The 20,381-nt window shown below is 47.6% G+C and overlaps 8 protein-coding genes across 8 annotated transcripts; 4 read left to right on the top strand and 4 right to left on the bottom strand.

The window, feature by feature from the left end:
- Positions 1–384: 384 nt before the first annotated feature.
- Positions 385–2,437, bottom strand: N7481_007767 (ATP-dependent RNA helicase SUB2; the record flags this gene model as incomplete). The annotated part of the gene is made up of 4 exons (XM_057266986.1): positions 385–688; positions 747–1,107; positions 1,169–1,579; positions 2,188–2,437. The coding sequence occupies 4 exons, from the start codon at positions 2,435–2,437 to the stop codon at positions 385–387; spliced, it is 1,326 nt and encodes a 441-aa protein (XP_057121187.1).
- Positions 2,438–2,831: 394 nt separating this feature from the next.
- N7481_007766 (ribonuclease P Rpr2/Rpp21/SNM1 subunit) lies at positions 2,832–3,551 on the top strand (the record flags this gene model as incomplete). The annotated part of the gene is made up of 1 exon (XM_057266985.1): positions 2,832–3,551. One exon carries the CDS (start codon positions 2,832–2,834, stop codon positions 3,549–3,551), a length of 720 nt encoding a protein of 239 aa, XP_057121186.1.
- Positions 3,552–4,897: 1,346 nt separating this feature from the next.
- N7481_007765 (uncharacterized protein) lies at positions 4,898–5,484 on the bottom strand (the record flags this gene model as incomplete). The annotated part of the gene is made up of 2 exons (XM_057266984.1): positions 4,898–5,128; positions 5,206–5,484. The coding sequence occupies 2 exons, from the start codon at positions 5,482–5,484 to the stop codon at positions 4,898–4,900; spliced, it is 510 nt and encodes a 169-aa protein (XP_057121185.1).
- A 1,175-nt stretch (positions 5,485–6,659) lies between these two features.
- N7481_007764 (WW domain binding protein 11) lies at positions 6,660–7,517 on the top strand (the record flags this gene model as incomplete). The annotated part of the gene is made up of 1 exon (XM_057266983.1): positions 6,660–7,517. The coding sequence occupies one exon, from the start codon at positions 6,660–6,662 to the stop codon at positions 7,515–7,517; it is 858 nt and encodes a 285-aa protein (XP_057121184.1).
- Positions 7,518–8,580: 1,063 nt separating this feature from the next.
- On the top strand, positions 8,581–9,882 carry N7481_007763 (uncharacterized protein; the record flags this gene model as incomplete). Its single annotated transcript, XM_057266982.1, has 4 exons — positions 8,581–8,663; positions 8,806–9,268; positions 9,343–9,537; positions 9,595–9,882. The coding sequence occupies 4 exons, from the start codon at positions 8,581–8,583 to the stop codon at positions 9,880–9,882; spliced, it is 1,029 nt and encodes a 342-aa protein (XP_057121183.1).
- A 668-nt stretch (positions 9,883–10,550) lies between these two features.
- N7481_007762 (CVNH domain-containing protein) lies at positions 10,551–10,919 on the top strand (the record flags this gene model as incomplete). Its single annotated transcript, XM_057266981.1, has 2 exons — positions 10,551–10,760; positions 10,881–10,919. The coding sequence occupies 2 exons, from the start codon at positions 10,551–10,553 to the stop codon at positions 10,917–10,919; spliced, it is 249 nt and encodes an 82-aa protein (XP_057121182.1).
- A 919-nt stretch (positions 10,920–11,838) lies between these two features.
- On the bottom strand, positions 11,839–13,521 carry N7481_007761 (uncharacterized protein; the record flags this gene model as incomplete). The annotated part of the gene is made up of 3 exons (XM_057266980.1): positions 11,839–12,121; positions 13,090–13,181; positions 13,243–13,521. The coding sequence occupies 3 exons, from the start codon at positions 13,519–13,521 to the stop codon at positions 11,839–11,841; spliced, it is 654 nt and encodes a 217-aa protein (XP_057121181.1).
- Positions 13,522–19,137: 5,616 nt separating this feature from the next.
- On the bottom strand, positions 19,138–19,956 carry N7481_007760 (ADP-ribose diphosphatase; the record flags this gene model as incomplete). The annotated part of the gene is made up of 4 exons (XM_057266979.1): positions 19,138–19,379; positions 19,459–19,699; positions 19,763–19,855; positions 19,915–19,956. The coding sequence occupies 4 exons, from the start codon at positions 19,954–19,956 to the stop codon at positions 19,138–19,140; spliced, it is 618 nt and encodes a 205-aa protein (XP_057121180.1).
- Between the last annotated feature and the right edge of the window lie 425 nt (positions 19,957–20,381).

Raw genomic sequence — 20,381 nt, 5'->3', positions numbered from 1 at the left:
AGATAACCTTGAAAAAAGGTGGTGGGAAGAATAGAGGGCTTCAGAAGGAAAGAAGACTGCACGGGTCATGGTCCAACATTGGAATGCTTGAAGTTTTCTTTCTTGGTGAGCGTGTCCCAGTTCGGAGAATACCTATATGCCCTAGTACAACACAATTACTTAACTACAGTACAAGATAAAGACCCTGGGCGCGGGACAAGCTACTCGTACGACTGCCCGCCCAGGTGAGTGGATACACTTTTGAACCATTTTGATTCCTCGAGATACATGGGTCCGCCACATGCGGCCCGGAAAAAGCCCATAGCTATTGCGCCATATCAAAACAGGTAAGAAACAAGAACGTAATGCCCCAGTGGGAGATTGTTGGGTCTCGCGAGTCGGCACCTAAGCCATGTAGGTGGTGGAGTCGACACCACCCTCGGGGTACTCAGGAAGGGCAACCTCGAAGCGCTTCTCAATGTCCTTCAGGACCTTCTCATCGTCCTCGTTGCTGACGAAGGAGATGGACAGACCCTTGGTACCGAAACGACCGGCACGACCGACGCGGTGCAGGTAGGAGTCGGCATCGGCGGGCAGATCGTAGTTGATGGCCAGGTTGATACGCTCGATATCGATACCACGGCCGAAGACATCGGTGGCGACACAGATACGCTTGTTAAATTCCTTGAACTCCTTGTAGCGTTTGATACTGGATATTTGTCAGTGGGGTCCTTGCCGAACGTTGCGGCGGGTATGATGGGACTTACCGCTCCTCCTGGCTGACACCAGAGTGGACAGCGATACTGGGGAAGTTGCACTCGCGCAGCAGCTTGTCGAGCTCATTAGCACGGAGAGTGCTCTTCACGAAGATGATGACCTGGTTGAACTCCAGGTTGTCGAGGAGCTCGTTGAGCTTGCGGTTTTTCTCCTGCTCGCTCAGCTTGATGTAGTATTGCTGCAGACCGTGCAGGGTGAGCTTAGTGTCATCATCGACGTAGACCTCGAGAGGGTTACGCATGAACTTCTTGCAAATGGGGCGGATCTCCTGGGAGAGGGTGGCGCTGAACATCATAACCTGCTTGTCGGCGGGGGTGGCACGGAAGATCTCCTGGACATCGCGGCGCATGTCTGCAACAGAGGTGTATTAGAAAAATCAGAACAATGGCGTGAAGAACCGCCCGAAACTTACCAATCTGGTCAAGCATCTTGTCACACTCATCGAGGACGAAGGACTTGACATTGCGCAGGGAGAGCTTTTTGTCACGGACCAGGGCGTTCAGACGACCGGGGGTGGCGACAATGATGTTGGGGTGGGTCTCCTTGTTCTGGAGGACCTCAATGTCCTTCTGGATGGGGGTACCACCGAAGAAAACATTGGTCTTGACATCGGGGAGGTACTTGGAGAAGCGAGTGTACTCGTTCTTGATCTGGTAGGCCAGTTCGCGGGTGTGGCACATCACGAGGATTTGGCACTCGCCGGCAACGGGCTCCAGCTGGTGAAGAGTGGTCAAGACGAAGACCGCAGTCTTACCAAGACCAGACTTGGCCTGGCAGAGAACGTCGACATTGAGAATGGCAGTCGGGATACACACTTGTTGGACTGTAGGTAGGCGGAGCGGTGGTTAGACTCGTGTTCGATCAAGATGAAGTAGCAGAAACAGATCGCGTCGCAAATGTCCATCCATCTCCTGAAACCAACAAACATATATCGTGGAAGATTTATATCATCCTCTAGATCCCCTAACTGAGCACCAGAACTGCGAATCGCAGTTTTACCGCGCAAAGTCAGACTCTGCACTGAGGGATCTGCCTACAGACGACATGAGGGACATCCGTCATTGGGAAATTATTACCAACGATCGAGGTCGCATTGCATTCCACATGGCACGATAAAGAACCAGGGTGGCAAAGAGAAAGGCAAGGCAAGCAAGAGTGTGCGTTGCGTGGAAAAAATGACGACCATCGGGGACCCATGACTTGGCTAATCTGATGTGATGCGCCAGAAGGCAGCAACCACATACGGCCACGTGAGGCGGCAGATCCGCTTCATTCATTGTCCAGGAAGAATGTACTCCTCATGTCGTCTGCAGATTGTGGGGGACGACTAAGTCGCCAAAATAGCGGCCGATTGTGGATTCTCGCGGAGATGGACGGACGTTGAAGCTTGAAAAGATGGAGGAAGGTGGGTGGGAGAAATGTTAGACTAACCCTCCGATGGATGCTCGAAGCCGCAGTCGGTAATGGCGCGAAGGAGTTCACCCTTCAGCAGGAAATCACGGAAACCAGTCGAATGGATACCGACATAGCTACCCTTCTTGTCGGGGCGGCCAGAGACGGTCAGATCACCCTCCTTGGCGGCATCGCCATTGGAGTCAGCGGGGGCGGCAGTGGTCGCGGGCGCCGCGGTGGTCTGAAGCTCCTCGTCGGAGTAATCGATGAGATCTTCTTCGTGAGACATTTTGCGGGTGGATGAGATTAAGTTGAGGCTAAAGGTGGTCGATGCGCGTTCTTCTCGTTCGCGAGAGGCTCGAAGGAAGGAAAGAGGAAAGGAAACGGGGGAGTGAGAAGCGGGGAATTGGGAAAAAGGAAGATTGTCGATGAGCAACAGTCCTTGGAGGGTTGAATGGAAGAAGGACTAAGTTCAACTGGGGGGGCAAGATGACAGAGCGAGATGCGGCGAGGGATGAGCCACAGCAGGAATTTCACGTGATTCGGAGAGTCCGAATGCGGGGATCACGTGGTATCAAATTGCTCTTGCTGAAAGAACCCTTTGATTGTTGATATCTTTGATACTTCCGTGACAACCAGGAGTACTTGCGACACTCAGTTCACAGGTTTTTCACTTCTTCACAATGGGGAAAGCCAAAAACCTCAAAGAAGGCAAAAATGCCAAAAATGCCAAAAATGCGAAGAGTCACTTCAAATCCCGAATGGAGTTCTTGGAGAAAGCCGCGAATTATTTGCAGGCAGCAACGGCCGCCACAGTTCCAGTTCCAGTCTCAGTACCAGTCTCAGTACCGGCACCAGCACAAGAAGCTGAAAGAAGTGATCAAGAATTCTGCGACAAAGAGGCGGGAGAACACATGGTGCCCGAGCACACTCTCAACACCTCCGCGAAAGATGTTATGGATTCGGAAACCGGCATTCAGATCTGTCAAACGAGCAGGAAGCCTTTGACAAACATCTCAAGAGTCTATATCTCACATATGCGCGGAGTGTCCCTCAAGACACTGACCCGTCTTCCGATACCAACCAAGCGATCATTTTGCAAGCGTTGTGAAACACCTCTCAGCTCTGGGGTAGCCTGCTCCCAGGAGATCCAAAACGCCAGCCGAGGACGCAAGAAGCCGTGGGCTGATGTGAAAGTCGTACGTTGTCTAGTATGCGGAACCGAGAAGCGATTCCCCATGACAGGGCGTAAAAGCAAGAAGCTTGTGGAACGTCGACAGCAGAAGCAGGCACAGGCACAGACAGTGGCAGTGGCAGTGGCAGAGGCAGAGGCAGAAGTGCAAGTGCCGGTGCCAGCGCAGGCGCAAACACAAACCACCCAAATCCAGAACGCAATCTCGTGAAGCTAGCCAAGTCTCAGATCAGCGGTCTTTCAGCCTCATGTCCCACCCGCTTGTATGGAGTCGCATTGCATAAACTTCAATGGCCGGACTACTGTATCAACATGTGAACATGCAGGAACTAAGATCTCTGGCATACTACAACCCAACACTCATAGTGGTTATGCGGCACTAAGATCTAACTCGCATTAGCCGTGATACTAGCCGTGCACCGTTACCCCGAACATATGGCCACCAAACTAGTAATTAACCACCAATCCGGGGTCGGCCATTTGTCGGCCAAAGGTCCGTTCTCTGTTTGGCGTGAAGGGGGGAGGGGAAGGGCAATATACTATGCTACCCTAGTATATTGCGAGCTATAGGAAGATTCGCACGTGCGGCAAACTTCCAGGGCCTTTGCGCACGCCCACGCCTTCTTTCTACTGGCGATCCGCATCCGCCGGCATGCATGAGCCTCCCCGCCGGTAGGTACAACTATGACCTCGGCAAAGCGGGATACTTTTCGCAAAGCAAATACCGACTGGGCTACGTGGAGAAAATCTCTGAATGTGAAGTGAATCTGTGATCATCTTGGAGTTGATGGGGCCAAAAAAGCAGACAACCTAAACCAATATACACAAAACATGCAGAGAGGGGAATCGAAACCACAGGGTGTAATCATAAGTCACAAGCAAATCAGAACAGAGAAGAGAACCAGATCATGTTTATGCGCTCGAATCGAGAAGAGAAAGAAACAACCATTAAAGAACAAGAGAGAAAAAAGAATCCATCGTCATGATAGTCGTAAACTTGGGCGGCGGGCCTTGGAAGCGAATGTTCGAGTATTCAAAACGATGTAGAGGTGTGCGTAAAAGTAAAGTGAAAGCGGTAAATACGATAGAGAAAACCTCGGCGCTATCAATTTACTGCAGTTCCTAGGGACGGCGGACTCGTGAGTCCTGCTGGTCCGAAAAGGTGCCGCGAGGCGTGCAGGTCTTTCATCCAACTGTCGATTATTCAGAATGAGGAAACCCAAGGAGGGGTATAAGGTGAGACGAATGCAAAATTATCGAGAAGAGACTAAACGAAAGATGTCCGCGAGGACTGCGCTCATATATAAGCTTATTCTTTTTTTGTGTTTTGGATTTTTGGGTTTGTTGATGGCGGTGGGCGGAGGGAGATGCGGTGAGGTGGAGGGATGGCGCGAGAATGTGGAGGTATAGGGTGTGTTTGGAGCAGTTGAAGAAGGGTAGTATTTATGTCGTGTAGGAGAGTGAAGCCAAGTCAAAGCGGTGGCGTGCGTTTTGGGAGATGCTGTTATAAGCTTATGGTGAAGGTATTGGAAAAGTAGGTTTGGAGAGAAGGGTCAGTCAGCGTCGCCGCCGCGAGCTTTGATCCATACGATGATCAATAGTCTCGATACGACCCCGAAAAGACTTGACGATATCCCGAATGTGGGAGATCTTGGCCAACTCGTTATCTAGGTCGTCGATGGCGGCGAGGATGGAGCGGGTGCGGGCGATTTCGGCATCGGCGTTACGAATGACATTCCCGGCGCGATCGTAGCTGTTCTGGATGGAGGCTTGCATCTGATCCTCTAGCTAGAAGGTAGATCCGTTAGCGAGGGGGAGTTGATGGCATTGGCGACCTGGGTTGTTGGTCGGTGAGAGGGACACACATATTCGATGCGGCCGCGAATCTGAGCCTGCAGGCCATCGAGCTGGTGCGACAGGGCGCGCAAACTCATGGGATCCAGCAGCAAGCGGCCCTGACTGCTGGCGGCGCTGGTGGCGCGTGAACTGGAGTTGCTGGTTCTCCCCGTTCCCCTGCCCCTGGGAACCCCATTGCCGGCATGGCCGCCCTGCAGGGCAATCTGCTGCTGTTGTCGGAGGATCTGGATCTCGGAGGAGGTGAGGCCAAGCGAGGTATCGGGGATCGAGGCTGCTGAGACGGACATTTGGTCCCGGCAGAGACATGCTCCTACGAGCCGATCAAAGATGTGAGGCCGAGCGGACCGTAGGTCATGATGGACGGGGGAGAGGGGAGGGAGGGGTTGAAGAATGCGAATAGGGAGGAGAGAGAGAGGGGGGAGGAGTGAAGCTTGGGTGGAGAAGCGAACAGAGCAGAGAGAGGAGGGAGAGGAGAGACAAAAAGTCGGGGAGGGGAGAATTCTGGCGGCCCGTGACACCGAAGTGGAAGTGGAGGGAGTAGCAAGATCTGATAGTAATAGTAGTAGAAGCAGCTAATAGTTGGGACTATTGGTATTAATATACTAATAGTTGCTACTATGTTCAAGCTATTAGTATTAGTTAGAGCGAGTATGTTATTACTGCGCTGGTAGAGGATCTATATCTAGTGAGTAATACTATTATATTTTAGTCTGCATACAGATAATGAGTACTGATTAATAGCAATAGCTACTAATAGTATACTAGTGAGTATACTGAGTGTATAGTTACTACCAGTGATGCAATAGTTGTATTACTGTAGAAGCTATCACTGACTCCGCTCCGCCTTCCACTCCTCCTCCACCTCCACCTTCACCCATTCCTACATCCACAACCAACCACCATCTCTACCATCACCACTGCCCGAAGTGAGGCTGAACCCCCCCAGCGTATCTGCAGCTCCAAAATTGTCCACAGACGCGATCCCCCCCCACGCCGCTACCTTTTAGTCGCCCAGTCCAGCTCGCTCATTGCTCCGAGCCCTCCTGCGGGTCCTTCCAACCTGACTTGACGGCCCGACTGCAAAACTGCGCGACGGCCCATTGGGAGCCACCGCGCGCTTTGGTCACACCTTGCTGCACGCTTCTTGCATCCGCGAGAGTCTCGCCCGCCTGTCATCGCCCTCGCTCGTACCGATCCCTGACAATCGGGTCTTTGGGCTCGCCCGCACCCTCTATTTCCTCCGCACGTGAAACGCTCGTCCATCGAGACGCGCCCAGAATCCTAGCCCCAAGATTTTTTTTTCTCTCCCAAGGCGTTCGGACGAGGCTGACGACGCCATCGACGTTGATTCGACAATTCGCGGCTCTTTCCTCCCCGGTTCTAACCCCGATCTGCGAGTCCTCACGAGACTGACCACTACCACCACGACTACGACTACCTACGATCGGGATTCACCATCATCATGGCCAAGGACAAGGAAAGATCGGTTAACCCTGCCGCTGCGCAACGGAAGCAGGATAAGCAGAAGAGCCTAAAGAAAGGAAAAGCGGAGGCGCTCGCTCGCCGCAATGAAAAAATGGCTCGTCGCAATCCCGAACGAATCGAGCGACAGATCAATGACCTTAAATCCATGGAAGAATCGGGGCAAAAATTACGACCCCGTGACAAGGAGATCCTCGAAGCGCTCGAGAAAGATCACCGGGCCGTTTTGAAAGCTCGCGAAGCTCTCGGCGACAAGGCACCCAAGTTCCATAGTGGAGGTGGTGGTGGCCAAAATCAGAGACAGGACAGGGACGGTGGCGACGCAGTTCTCGGGAAACGGAGGCGTGATCCCCAGTTTGCGCGATACCAAGAGAGTGATAGTAGTGAGACGGATGAGGACGTGCGCAGGATACCAATGCCCCGGGATACACCTCCTCCGATTCCGCGCCCGCAGAGAAAACGTGGTGGCGGTACGCAGAATGAAGGTTCGGAGCGTCGGGGACCACATGGGCTGCCTTCCAAGCCTGCAGCGGTTGTCGAGTCTAAGTCGGTCTACGAAGCTCAGCCGGAGATTCGGAATCTGCGGCAGGAGGCTGTGAATAAGTTCATCCCCGCGGCTGTCCGGATGAAGCAAGATTCCATTAAGGGTCAAGGGAAACTGCTTGAGCCGGAGGAAATGGACAAACTAGAAAAGGCGGGTTATAAGGCGAATGTAGGAGCTTCACAGACGGATCAGCCATCTACAGATGAGCAAAGGTCATTGGAGGAAGAAGAGGCTCGCTTCAATCGCGAGATGCGGACTGTCCAGATCGAAGAAGTCTCGGACGAAGACGCTTAGCCTGGCACAGCCACCATTGAAATGTAATATAACGCCTAGTATGCAAATAGTCTGCTGTATGCAGCTCCACACTGAGTGCCGCTTTGCCGGATTGAAGCCGTTGGCGATCGTCATCTCAATTACACCCCACGAACGTGCCTGTAGGGCTGAGTAAGATTGTACATTGAAGGCAGCAACGTCCAGTTACTACTTGTAGTATCGAGCTTTGAGGCACTACTTGAGCTGCCTTGAATACCCTGATACGCTGTGAAGGGGAAGGCCAAATCACTCACGCCATTGACCAGGTGTTCAAGTTCCTTCAAGTCCGAGTCTTGATGCAGAACATTTTAAAATCCGAATTGAAAAGTCATTGAAATATCGAGAAGCTACTTATTCTTGAGGATAACACAATAGCCTTGGACTGATTTCCTCTGAGTCCTTGTAGATTGTACCCTATTTCGAAGCAAGCATTATACCGCCATAGCCCATAACAATACTCTATACTAGTGGTAGTCCAATCAAATCCAACTAACTCCGTATTCGATACCCACAGCATTCGTTTCGACTCGTATGTCATGAATCAGCTTCATACACCAGGGGCAAAGTTGCCTCAAAATCTTCAATCTAGGATCTTCAAGTTTATCATTGCTTCCTGCGCCCCATAAAATCCACAAAATTCATAAAAAAAACTCGGGAGCCAAGGAAAATCCTCGGGGCCAAGTCTGTAGAAAAGCTGAAAAGGGGTCCTGAAGTGGGGAATCGGTCAGGCTCCGCGGTAGTTTAGCAGCACCGGCTGAAACCGAAATCTGCTGGAAGCAGTATTGACCATCGGCCGTTCTTCCTCTTGCAGATAGGGTTATGTGGAGCTACCATCAATTTAGCGAAAAATGTTTCAGTTCGGTCAAAGTCAAAGTTTGGAACTTGCTTTAAAGAAATTCAAGGCCTTCTGGAAAGCAGGATTGCACGAGAGTGGGTATTCTCTTTTTCTCTCTTTTCTTTGGACCTTCGTATCGCCAATTTTTAACGATTGACGAGTCTGGTGCCATCTCAACACTCATCACATCTATCGTCAACGGTATAAATAATGGCCAAGCGATTTTCTGGAAATGAATGGGGCTTCGCTGGGGTCATGGCCGTACAGGCTCTAGTCATACTAGCCTTAGAAATGTAAGTCAAACCATACCCACGCAGGATCATCATCTCTATCTCTCTCTCTCTATTATGTATGGAGACAAATTTCTAGAACCATTCCCCCCCCCCTCCGCTTTCCGCGAATTGAGAATGAGACATTGTCTAACGTATAATCCAGCTACATCCTCACACAATGGCAAAACTGGATCACACCTATAGTCCTACAAGTCCAGATCTCATACACGGTACCGATAGACATTGCCATTGTGATCTTCGCCTGCTTCTATACGGGTGTTCTGGCCTTCGATGCAATCTATTTCAAGAACAATATCCAACTTCTAGCGATATGCATCAGCAACTGTCTGATTCTTGCATTCGCGGCGATGCAGTACCGCGAATTGCTCGAAACCTCTATCTCCCTGCCTCAAGAGTATGACATGTACTATAAGCCCCTGGTACATAAGGAGATGGATTGGTGGGCTTATGTCCAACCTGCAGAATTAGCAGTGAATCTTATTCTGGGCATTTGCATTTTGCCTACTTGGTTCTTTGCGTATCAGGCGCAAAAGGAGTATAAGTGGGTTATTTACCGCCGAATCAATGGTGATACAAGTATCAAGATTAGATATCTCGCGTACGAGGTGAGCTTTTCTTTCTTTCTTATATTACCCTTTCCAAGTCTTGAGTGGTGGACTTTTGCTGATTTCTTTTTTAGGTCTTCCTCGTTTTGACTAAGCTCAACTTCTTCTTCTCTGTTGGCTTTATAATCCAGTATAACTTTATCGATGTCCACTTCGAAGAACCGGAGTATTCGCTCACCATGGCCTTGATCCCGGTTGTATTCTTCGCCATGGTCCTTGGTATTTTGTTCGTTCGGAAGGAGTGGAAATGGGCAATGATTGGAATAATCGTAAGTACCTTATTTCTTTCCATAGACAATGGCTCATTTTGCTAATGCGCTTCTCAGATCTGCTACCTCGCACTCATCGCCTATTTCCTCAGTCGAATCATCACCCTTTACGGGGACGGCTGGAGGGCTCGTACAGCAGGTAAAGACAAAATGTTGCTCTTTTCAATAACAGCAGTCGTTCTGTCGCTATTAAGTTTGGTTTGCGCGATTCAATGCGTCATCAATTTCGGCCACGGTCTGAGGTCGGTCATTAGTGATAACGGAAAGGGTGAGCAGGACTCTTACCAATTTCGCAATATCTCGAGTTCGACGTCGAGCGTTAATTCGCGGTTTGGCGTTGATTAGATGGGATTACTGTATACTGCTATTATGATAGAACTATAATTTTCGATAATTAGTAATGATATATGAATATAAAGTGTTAATCATACTTGCATATGCTTGCAAGGCATCGGCTTATTTTCTAAATGGATGCAAGGAGTATTTGAAGTTTGAATCTACCTTACCTTCCTACGAGAAGTCAAGTATGAGCCCACAATTAACAACTATTGCACTAAGTCATTTTATTGGTCCGGCACTCATTTTGAGTTACATGGTACGATGGCCTCGTGTGAGACGGATTGTAGAATATAGTAGCGGCTAGGCTTGGGATGAGAAGTCTTGAATGAATGTTCTGAAGCTGTGTAACAGTTCCCGTGGTAAAGTGAGCGCCCAAAAGCTGGCGGAGATATTTACTTGGCTAGTCCGGGACGCGTACTCCAGCTTGTATCACTGCTGTCCTATGAGGAACAACGCCAATATATTTCTATTTTATAGCCCCGAGAGTTTGAAGAACGTGGATTTTTTTTCTTTTCCGTTCCTGTCTTTAAAACGGTGATACAATGACGAAAGATGCTACTCAAAAGTACCCAGGGAACAAAATATCTACGGTATAAATATGAGGACGATCTCCCGGTAAATTGTCATTTCTTAATGCTACGTGGACGTCGCCGAATTCAAGTTTTGTTCTCATCATGCGGCTTCTATTGGGTTTCTTCGTGCTGATACACTACATCATCGGCCTCGCTGTTTCTCAGGGTGGCTTCGTCAATAGCTGCAAAGACCTCAAGCTCCCTCGTGATAGTACGGTTCTTCATGCAAATTGCCGCCGGAAGTCGGGTGAATATGTGGAGAACTGGCTAGAGCTGAACAATTGCATCGGTAATAACAATGGAGACCTCATGGTAAGATAACTATAAAACCATCATGTTTCTAGGCGGTATTTACTTCTAAATTTTGCTCAGTGTAGTAGGTGAGTTGAGACGTACAGAAGGAAATAGGTTTGACTTTTTAACACAAAGCAGTGCCGCTTACGGGCTTTCTTGCATGAGCTGTTCAGTTAGTCGCAAGCATATTCTGTGGTGCAAGTGTCGTATTCGAGCCGATCAAATCGTCTATGTTACTACCGGGCTTGAGCTCAGTAAGTTGAAACCAATTAACCAATTTATAATATTAGCGAGATGCTTGAGAAAACACTTCGACTGATTCACTTGTCATTTTGAGATAAGTGCCTCACCAACATGGACGGCAATCTAGTTTGTTAAGTGGAATTACCGCCGTGAGAGAGAACAATGAACTTGTTGGAAAATTGAACATCGGAGCAATCCTGCCGATCTCGACTTTGTCATGTACTATCCAATACTTCAGGATTTCAAATCCGGGAAAACACCCAGACAGGATGAGGGTCAATGGACAATAGGACTAAATTGGCATGGGCAAGTGAGCCGATCTCCTTGAGATATGAGATGAGAATCAAATGATTGTCGAAATCCAACTCGATTATATCTATCATCTTGGATTTACTCTCGGAGTTCTTTGTGGATGCCGTCCCGTAGAGTAGATAAAAGTGGGCCCCGGCGTCGAACCTAGAAATGCGAACCAACCTTAAATTGACTTTGGCTTCGAATATTAGGATTAAAGTATCCTTAGATTGACCTTAATGGGTCCTTCCTGTCTCCACTAATTTTATACTGGGAGCGGTGGTGATGGGGGAGGGATGAGGGGTGCGTACTACATGCGGCCTCGAAGGCCCAAGGCGTCGATCACTACATGGGCATATCAACACTGACAGTTACCAACCAGCCCTGGAGAGCTAGAAATTTCCTGGAAATTTATTCTCCCCACATTGAATCATGATGTTAATGCGAAGACATCAAATAACGGGGATCATTTGATTAAATTACTATTTAAGCAATATCTGTCCAATGCAAGTCATTATGGACTTCATCCATAGGCTTCTTGAGAAGGTGCCTCCGGGGATTTTTAACCGGCTTGGGTGTAAATAGTGTTGTTGGTGACAGCCTCAGCGGGCAGCCACTGACCAGCGATGGTGTTGTTGTAGGTGAGTTGGGCTAGTGTGAATGTGTGGAGCTCGGACACCAAAACAGTCTTATCCAGGGGAAGAATACGGTGCACCATGGCGTTCTGTGTGAGCATAGAGATGTACTCTTCGCCGGCAACAGATTTCATACCGGCATCAAAAGTGACGCGGATCAGGGCATCGGGGGAGCTGGTGCTCAGCAGCGACGTCGGCAGGAGCCACAGGCTGGAAAAATGGTCGAGCTTTCAGAGAGCACAGAAAAATTTCCCTGTGAGTCTTATTATGGCCGCCTCTATTTTCGCATGCAGAGACGAGTGGTGACCAAGGTAAAAACCCTCATACACAGCATAACGTGCGATTAAATTCCTGAAGAGCAGTACGGTGCATATTATTCGTTTATGGTGTATTCAACTAGTCGTTACTTATAGTCTACTCGTTCGTGAAATATATTATTATCTATCTAGTATTCCCCTCGATCATTCTCTCGTCCTTTATTCGATATCGATATACCGGCAAGGCGGATAGAAACGACTTCATCAATCGGGGATAGTTCTTGGTTATTAAAAGCTTATAAAACTAACAAGTCTCTGGCGCTTTGGTCTATTAAAACGTTACGATTAATATGCGAATTGGTAGGATGGTGGGTGGTTGAAGAAGAAAGGTTGAAATTAATTGACGCATTTCCAGTGGTGTGGCCAGCTTGGTAGTGAATTATATCTAGCGCACCCTACTAAGGCATCGGTGGGACCCCCTTCATCAAACCGCATCATCTAAGCAGGCAAGGCTGCCTGATGACTTGGAGCAACTCGATGTTCACTCAAGATTGCACTATCGCGTGAGAATTCATCATGTTAGCAATAAGAACAGCGACGGAATAGCAAAAATTATAGAAGTCTGAAGATTGGGTTCAACTCACCGACTCCACCGTGTACCCACAACCTCCGCAGTTGTTGACATCAGTATTAAGGTCGACGCAATATCCATTGCAGCAGGTCTTGTCGTGCGGGCACTATCGAGCACCTATCAGTCGTTGTTATCATCAAATATTGTCTGCAGCATTCTTACACAATTCCCATTACAATAGGAAGAAGGAGGATTACACTGCGGCGGGTGTGGGACACAAACGCAGTTTCTATTTCATATTAGCTTCCAGATAGCTCTGCAATCTCAAGACGATCAAGAAATATACTCACGGCATACTAGTTTGTCCAAGGACAAGTCCAAGTATACTGGGAGATCCACTCCCGTTGTAGCAGTAACCTGATTGGTCACCCATTTGCTGACACTTTAAGAAATCAGTATAGTTATCAGTATTAGCACCCTCTTTGGATATCCACGAATCTTACCTCGTAGTTACAAGTGTTAGGGTCGCAGCCACCCCCACCACCCCCTCCCCCACCAACCCCAACCCCAATGTCTCCAATGTCACCACCACCAGTGTCAATGTTAATGCCACCACCATCCCCATTGCCAATATTGTTACCCCCGTGGGAAAGCCCACCCCCACCTTTACCCCCACCACCTTTACCCCAACCCTTATCACCACCCCACTTATTTAAAGCTTCTTCTCCAGAGAGCGCAGTGACCAAAGCACCGGAGAAAAGGGTAAGAAGAGCGATACGCATTTTTGCAAAGGCGTTTGTTTCGATCGATAAAAAAGTTGGTAGGAAGATATTATCAGTCGAAACCGTCACGGTGGTACTGCTCGAGTAAAGAACTTGAAAAAGAAGTTGTCTACCCTTTCAGCGGAGGGGGCTTTATACAGTGTGTTCACACCCGGCGGTCATCCATCAACAGTCTAATTTGTACCACAACCTTGGAAACCTTCAAGCTGGAATGGAATAATTAAAAATGTTTCTGAGAATGTAGTGGGCCTTGGAATCAGCCACATTCTCTCTAGTTGTACCGATGATAAAGAACTAGTACTAACATTCTTTTGCTCGGCTAGTCTACGAGAAGCCTACAAAATACTGCAAGGAACGACATTAAGCGCCCTAGAAAAGGGTACACGCACGAGTGGCGGTTAGTTCTGGCGTCCTGTCGCGCTAGGCTCGAGAGTAGTATACAGTAGGAACGAACGATAACGTAATTACTCATTTAAACTATAACAGTTAATATTATTCTACCGTTCTTAGGGGTTTCTTCTCGTTAATTAGAGACTGCTAGTATTGGATTGAATGAAATATAAGAATAGTATATTATGTTGTTAGAATAAAACTCGCTAACTCTTCCAACTTAGCAATTCGCCTCTATCAGACTCGATTATAATTTGAGAAGGGGCTGGGAATGTAGAGCAGGTACAGAAACAGGAAGTGATAATACAGACGCACGGGCGGCCAATTAGATTCCACAAAACCCTACTCTGGTTGGCGGATGATTTTGCCGGGACTCGTCCACATATCACCAGCCCCTGCGCTTCTGCAAAAAAAAAACTTTCAATCATAGTAATAAAGCTTAGTCCACAGTGAATAATTAAATGACCGTGAGCACACTTACGGACGCCAACATCAGGACTGAAGAATGACTAACAGTGCTGGGCGGAGGCAGAATAACAGTCTCCTTAGCGATGCTAAGGAACGCCATATAGAATATGGCCTCTCGAATAGTAAATTGCGACGATGCTAGCTATATTTATCGACAGCTTGAATCAGCGTAGATGAGTGTTGTTTAGAGAATGACAATCCAAATCATTACCTTTCTCACATGCAATCTTGTCCTATAGACGAGGTTGGTCTTTAAACTCTACAATTGAAAACCAACTACCCCTCCCTCTCCCAATAACTTCAAACGCCCGCAAATCACACAAGGCGATAGCAAAATTCAGTGCCCTTCATACCAAATATTCCAATAGCAAAATAACAGATAAAATATAGAGACCGGGGTAGGCAAAGGGGCGTAAAGCGAATAAGGCATCGCGATTGGGGTTATTTGGCACGCCCTGGCCTCGCCCTGGCCAGGGCGGAGCCAGGGGCAGATCGGGCGTTTAGAGCGACGCCTGAGGAGCCGAGATAATAATGTTTTGACTAATTTACTGCGCATTAAATACTATATTAGGTGTGACTTGAATCAAGTACTGCGCTGAGATGTGGATCAGCGTTGGGGTCGGCCGCCCTAAGGAGAATGTTAGTGGTGTTCCGGGAATGCGGTCAAGCGGCGGCTCGACATCCAAAGCTACGGGTGTCGCGACAGACAAATGGGTCAAAACATGCCATTCGACCAAAAAGTGCGCACGCACAGTTTAGTCTCTGTACAGTGGTATTTTTGCCTCGACAACGGGTGGAGAGGTGGCCGTTTCAATTTCTGTGTCGAAAGCTGTCATTTTTGGCGTCAATCCCAGATGCCCTCATATTCTATATGTAAATCTCACTCTACGCCAAAGTATTACTGCGTGAGTCCGGTCGTGCAGCACTAAGGCCGAGGAGACTCGGGTCTTACACTAAAGTAGTTGTGTGAAACCTGGAATGTAAGATATATATCCATGCCCAGGTGGTGTAAGTGTGTTCAACAAGTTCAAGTTGAACTAGGAAGTCTGAACACGATGGGGCCATCATAGTTATCTCGTTATTCTATATGCAGCTGCCATTATGAGCAACACTGGGCATCCCGATACACCTCGACTTCTGGACAATCGATAGGTTAGCTACCGTTACCGTTGATGGAGAATCCCATGCCAACAGTTCGAGGAAAGAGGACACTCCCATATATCTCAGTTATTGCTCTTGGCCTACATTGCCAAGGAACATAACACAAGGGGAGGGGAAGGGGAGTGGGTGGCCTGATAGCCTGATGCAGCATCCTGAACTATCCTGCATCAAATTGAATCCAAAATACGGCATACTGGCAGAGCGAGCATGTTGCAGGCCAAAGCTAAAGTTTGTTCCCATGCAATTGATACTAATGCCAGAGCTACGATTGTCTAGACCGTGACAATATATCAGTCTCGGTAACAGCCAACACCTGATCTAGTAGTGTACGGGCGATGTCCTTTTTAAGCTGGAAAGGTCAAACAAATGCGCCCGGCGACCCCACAGAAGTCAGCCGTGGCATGCATATAGATGACGCTGTCATCCTCAAGGGGCTAGGCGGGAAATCACGAGGCGACGATCTACCGTGTCGATCTCAAAGCCCGAACATGTCCCCACCCTCTGATGGGCTGGAAGTATGAGCTATCGGTGGTCCCCGAGCTTCTGCCTAATAATAAAAGCCTCAAATGCAGTTTCGGATCCCTTTCAGATAGATAAAAGTTATGTAAGAAAATCAGGGCTGCTAGTCGCAAACCAAACGTTTTAACTCTTTGTAGAAAGAGGCCGGCCGGAGATCATCGCTCATACCAGGATCCTAGGGTGGTGATCGACAAACAACCAAGGCTGAGTTCTTGTACCCGCACAGAAAACCTACGTCAGGTTACACGGCGCTGGCTTTTTCCTGTTCGAGACGACGCCGTAGGGACATGATGGTATAAAGAGGAGGCAATGTCCTCTCTACTTCATCCTCATTATCACGCAATCATCAACCAAACGTGAATCAATCGTCCACTATATCTCAATCAGACTCTTGTCCAATATGCGCGTCATTGCCATCTTTACTGCCCTTCTGGCCGTCGCCTTCGCTGCCCCTGGCAATCTTGAAGCCAGACAGCAGGGTGAAGCCTGCCAGGTATGCATCTTGGCTGACAATCAGTTTAATTTGAAACTTGGAAACATCTAATATATTGATAGCTCGTCCACGGCTTGGCAAGCTGCCAGTCTAAGTAAGTATTTTCGAAAGGTTGTCAATTGACTCAAGAGGTCCTGATATGTCAATAGGGGCTTGGTCCAGTGTGGTGCTTCTTCCGGGAATGTTAAAGTCTGCTGCGTATGTTCTATTCCCCTCAGATACTATTTCGGTAAGGGGATAATTCTGAATTCTCACAGAAACGCTGCTATTAAACATCTTTCATGGTGTGGAGGGAACCGATTTGAAGGATCGTGACCTGATGAACTGTTTCAGCGAGTCAGCACAGGCATACATGGCAATCAACCACTCTACTAGATATGTCTACTTAGGTTCAATATCAACCACGCATATACAGAACACAAACAGAAAGCGGACGGAAACTTGAGATAGCGAGAAAATTAAATACTTCTCTGGTTATTGCATACTATGCCTTTTTTGTCGAACATTTTGGTTTTTCTTCACTGTACCATAGTAGTATATTTAGCTGTAAACAATTTCAGGCACAAATTTGGCCTTGCCCGGGCTGTTGATTACCTATGGAAACGTTTCATGTGATAACACCCTATACATGAGGCAATTCAGGGGTCTGTATGCACATAGTTGAGTATTAAATGCGGGGTAAGGCATCTCTATTTCCTGCATTTGGAGGGGTGACATGGGTTGGGAATAATGGTATCACGAGTTTGCTGATACGAGATTAGTAGGTCAGCTCGGGGGTACCCATTTCTCAACCCTTGGAGTCCATTATATTTAGATGCAAGGAGCCGAAGAAGGGAGTTGCAACCTTGAAATGATTGGGAGACGTAGGGATTTCGGGTAGCGTGGGCACATTGAAGGCTGCCATAGCTAGCCAGGTGTCCGATAGGCGCGGTCGTACGGATCTCTTTTGAGACGCCGCAGATGTCACAATCATCCGTAATTGGATAGTCCAAATTTCAACTGGCCCCTTGAGCGTTTTGATTGGGCAAAAATATATCAATATAAACAGGGCGATAAGTCGTCCATTTCAACTTGAGCCTCAAATATCAGCAGGGAATCTTGGAATCTTAGCACCCGGGCAAAATAGTTACAGTCAGCTCTTCCAGGCCGTCGTGGCTGGGTTAGATCAAGTCATTATTCTCTAGTAAATTTAGACATACCGCCGTAGCATTGCTCCTACACTCAGGTAAAAAGCAGCTTTTGACAACTGATTTTTCTTGCTGCTTGGCGTTTCGTAAAGGTGCGACAAATTTCAATGAATCGAAGCAATAAATACTTTGCCCTGGACAACTAGGTTTCCAGCTCCCGAATAATACGGTTGTAGTCCTCGATTTAAGCCCTCAATCATAAGAGATATAGCAGGTGATCCACTGTAGGTTGGCCTTGTGATTCAAAGTAAGATGTCGAAGCGCTTTCTTTGATTGGAAACATCGTACACTAGGCCATGATAGTAACTGGTTGGACTATTTTTTCGCTTTACCCCGCTCCGCATGGACTTATTATTTCGTGATATGGACAGAGGTATGGGGGAACAGAATGGGGTTGAAAACTATTTAAGAGTGTGATAATTGACTAGAAATCCGGAAAACAAGGTATCTCAAAAATAATCTACCATTGCTCTTTATTTCATCGCCTGCTTATTCAATATCGAGGCTTCCCTCGCAACAAATCTTGCTGAAAATGAAGTGCCCTAATTGTGAAAAAGACAATTACGCTGGGAGAACCGTGTGCGAATACTGTGGTTTCAGGCTTCTAGGCAGGTCGCGACCGATAATACTCAACATGGTAAGCATTCATCACATCCCATAAGACTTGACTTTTATCTTGATTAACAATTATAAGGCACGACTCTTCACCAGAGAACCCCCACTGTGATACTGGAAGAAGGATAGATCGTCTACTCCCGAATGAAAGGTTTCATAGGACATACGATCATTTTTTGATTTCGTTATTGTTATTAAGCCTGAGCAATAATATGAGTAACTAAGCTTAATTTTCATGTTACTTTTAGTAAATCTATTATGTTCTTACCGAAATAACACTCAATATTTTCTTGCCGAGAGACTATCTTGTTAGAAAGATTCTACCAAGGTATCAAAATACGCATACCACGAGTCATTTTATCGGACCGTTTAAGCACCCTAATGTATCTCATCTCTCCTGCCACCGGCCAGAGGCTCTAAGACACACGAGAGAGATTTGCTTTATGTAGACCTTGAAGTTCTGTTGTAGCATCAACTTCAAACTCAATGTCGGGTAGTGTGCCTGATACGTAAAGTAGTAGTTCAATGGGTGAAATCTATTCTTGCAAAGCTTCCAAGGCTCTCGGCTATTACTAGTAATATACCATAAATTGAAGTAATCACTAATTACAGAAATTTCGAGATTGCCCTCTTGCCCAGGTGGTAAGCTAATTTTTCGTGAAAAGGATTCTATTCTAGAACATCGCTCATTGCAAAAGGCTCATGATCCACAACACCAAATCTAAATCTCAAATCAAGGCTAGCAAAAGTCCCAAGATATCTAGAAACTGAAGCACTAGTGCATTAAGCAAAGTTGAACTTTTTAGCCATCTCAATACCCTCCGCGATAGCACCAATCCGCGAATCAATTGCGTACCCCTCAGCTTCGAGTTTCCGCAATCCATCGTACAAAGTCGCCAGCGGCAGGGTAAAGGAGTCAATGAATTCATCCTCCTCCAGATCAGGCTTTGGGTCCTGGTTCTCGGGCAAGGTCATATCAACTTTGACATGGACGAGGTTGAAATTGGTATTGCAGAACCCCGGATCTACTCGCAATTTCGTCAGCAACACCCCCGGTTAAGATCGAGATTTCCTTTTAGCAGTTTGAACAAGAGACAAACTGACCATTGAACATAATAAAGCTCGATTTGAGCGCAACGCCGACAAACCCCGTCTCCTCTTTGAGCTCGCGCTCAGCACACTGCTGGATCGTCTCGCCAGCGTCAATCATCCCCGCTGGTGTCTCGATGACAACGCGGTTTAGTGGAGGGCGATACTGCTTTTGAAGAAGCAGTTCCGGGCCGGATGGCTTTTCCAGAATAGCGACGATTCCGACGCCATCGACTAGCGAACCGGCGGGTCTTGTCTGTGCTGGGTTGTTAAGAACCATTCAAAAAATGGGATTAAAGAAAATGGAAAGGTAGATTACCACACGCTCGGCAGACTCCCACGTCCTTGTGACTCCATTGGGGTCAAGGTATGTAGTCTTGACTAGACGTTTCCATTTCGCCTCTGACGGGTCCTGAAATATCGGTGAGAGGTCAATTCTTGGATTGGGCAGAAATTCAGGGGCACACAAACCAGGGGTTCTTGGTGATGGACTTTTGATTTCAAATTTGTCATTTTGAATGCTTATCACGATTTAAGAGAAAATATGACCGAGGAAAATATGTCGGGGTTGGATCGATGGTCGCAGGGAGTTTTCAGTTCGTGCAATAGTCGGTCTGATGCCCTGGTAACCATGCGATGACAAAGCAAGCTGAAAATGCAAGTGATAAAAGAACTACGACCGATTGGGAACTGAAGTAGATAAATTGGATAGAATCTTGAAATGAACAACCGTGTTCTGAAAATGTATGTACCTAGTACGAAGGCGTATGCCATCCTAGAAACGCCTTCCATATCCACACCCCAAACACCAAGAACCGATCGAAGAAAGGTGAACAACGGCAGGAGAGGTATCCAAAAGAGAGGCAGAATTCAAGAAACCCAGGAACATATCAAAGATGCGCCGCGAAATGCAAAGCAGCGGGGATAATCCCAGTACC

The sequence above is a fragment of the Penicillium waksmanii genome (assembly GCF_028829765.1).
Source record: "Penicillium waksmanii strain IBT 27052 chromosome Unknown utg000007l:1.0-4314555.0:1.0-4317578.0, whole genome shotgun sequence".
In the NCBI taxonomy this organism is placed as follows: Eukaryota; Fungi; Ascomycota; class Eurotiomycetes; order Eurotiales; family Aspergillaceae; genus Penicillium; species Penicillium waksmanii.
This window is presented reverse-complemented; position numbering and strand designations above follow the sequence as displayed.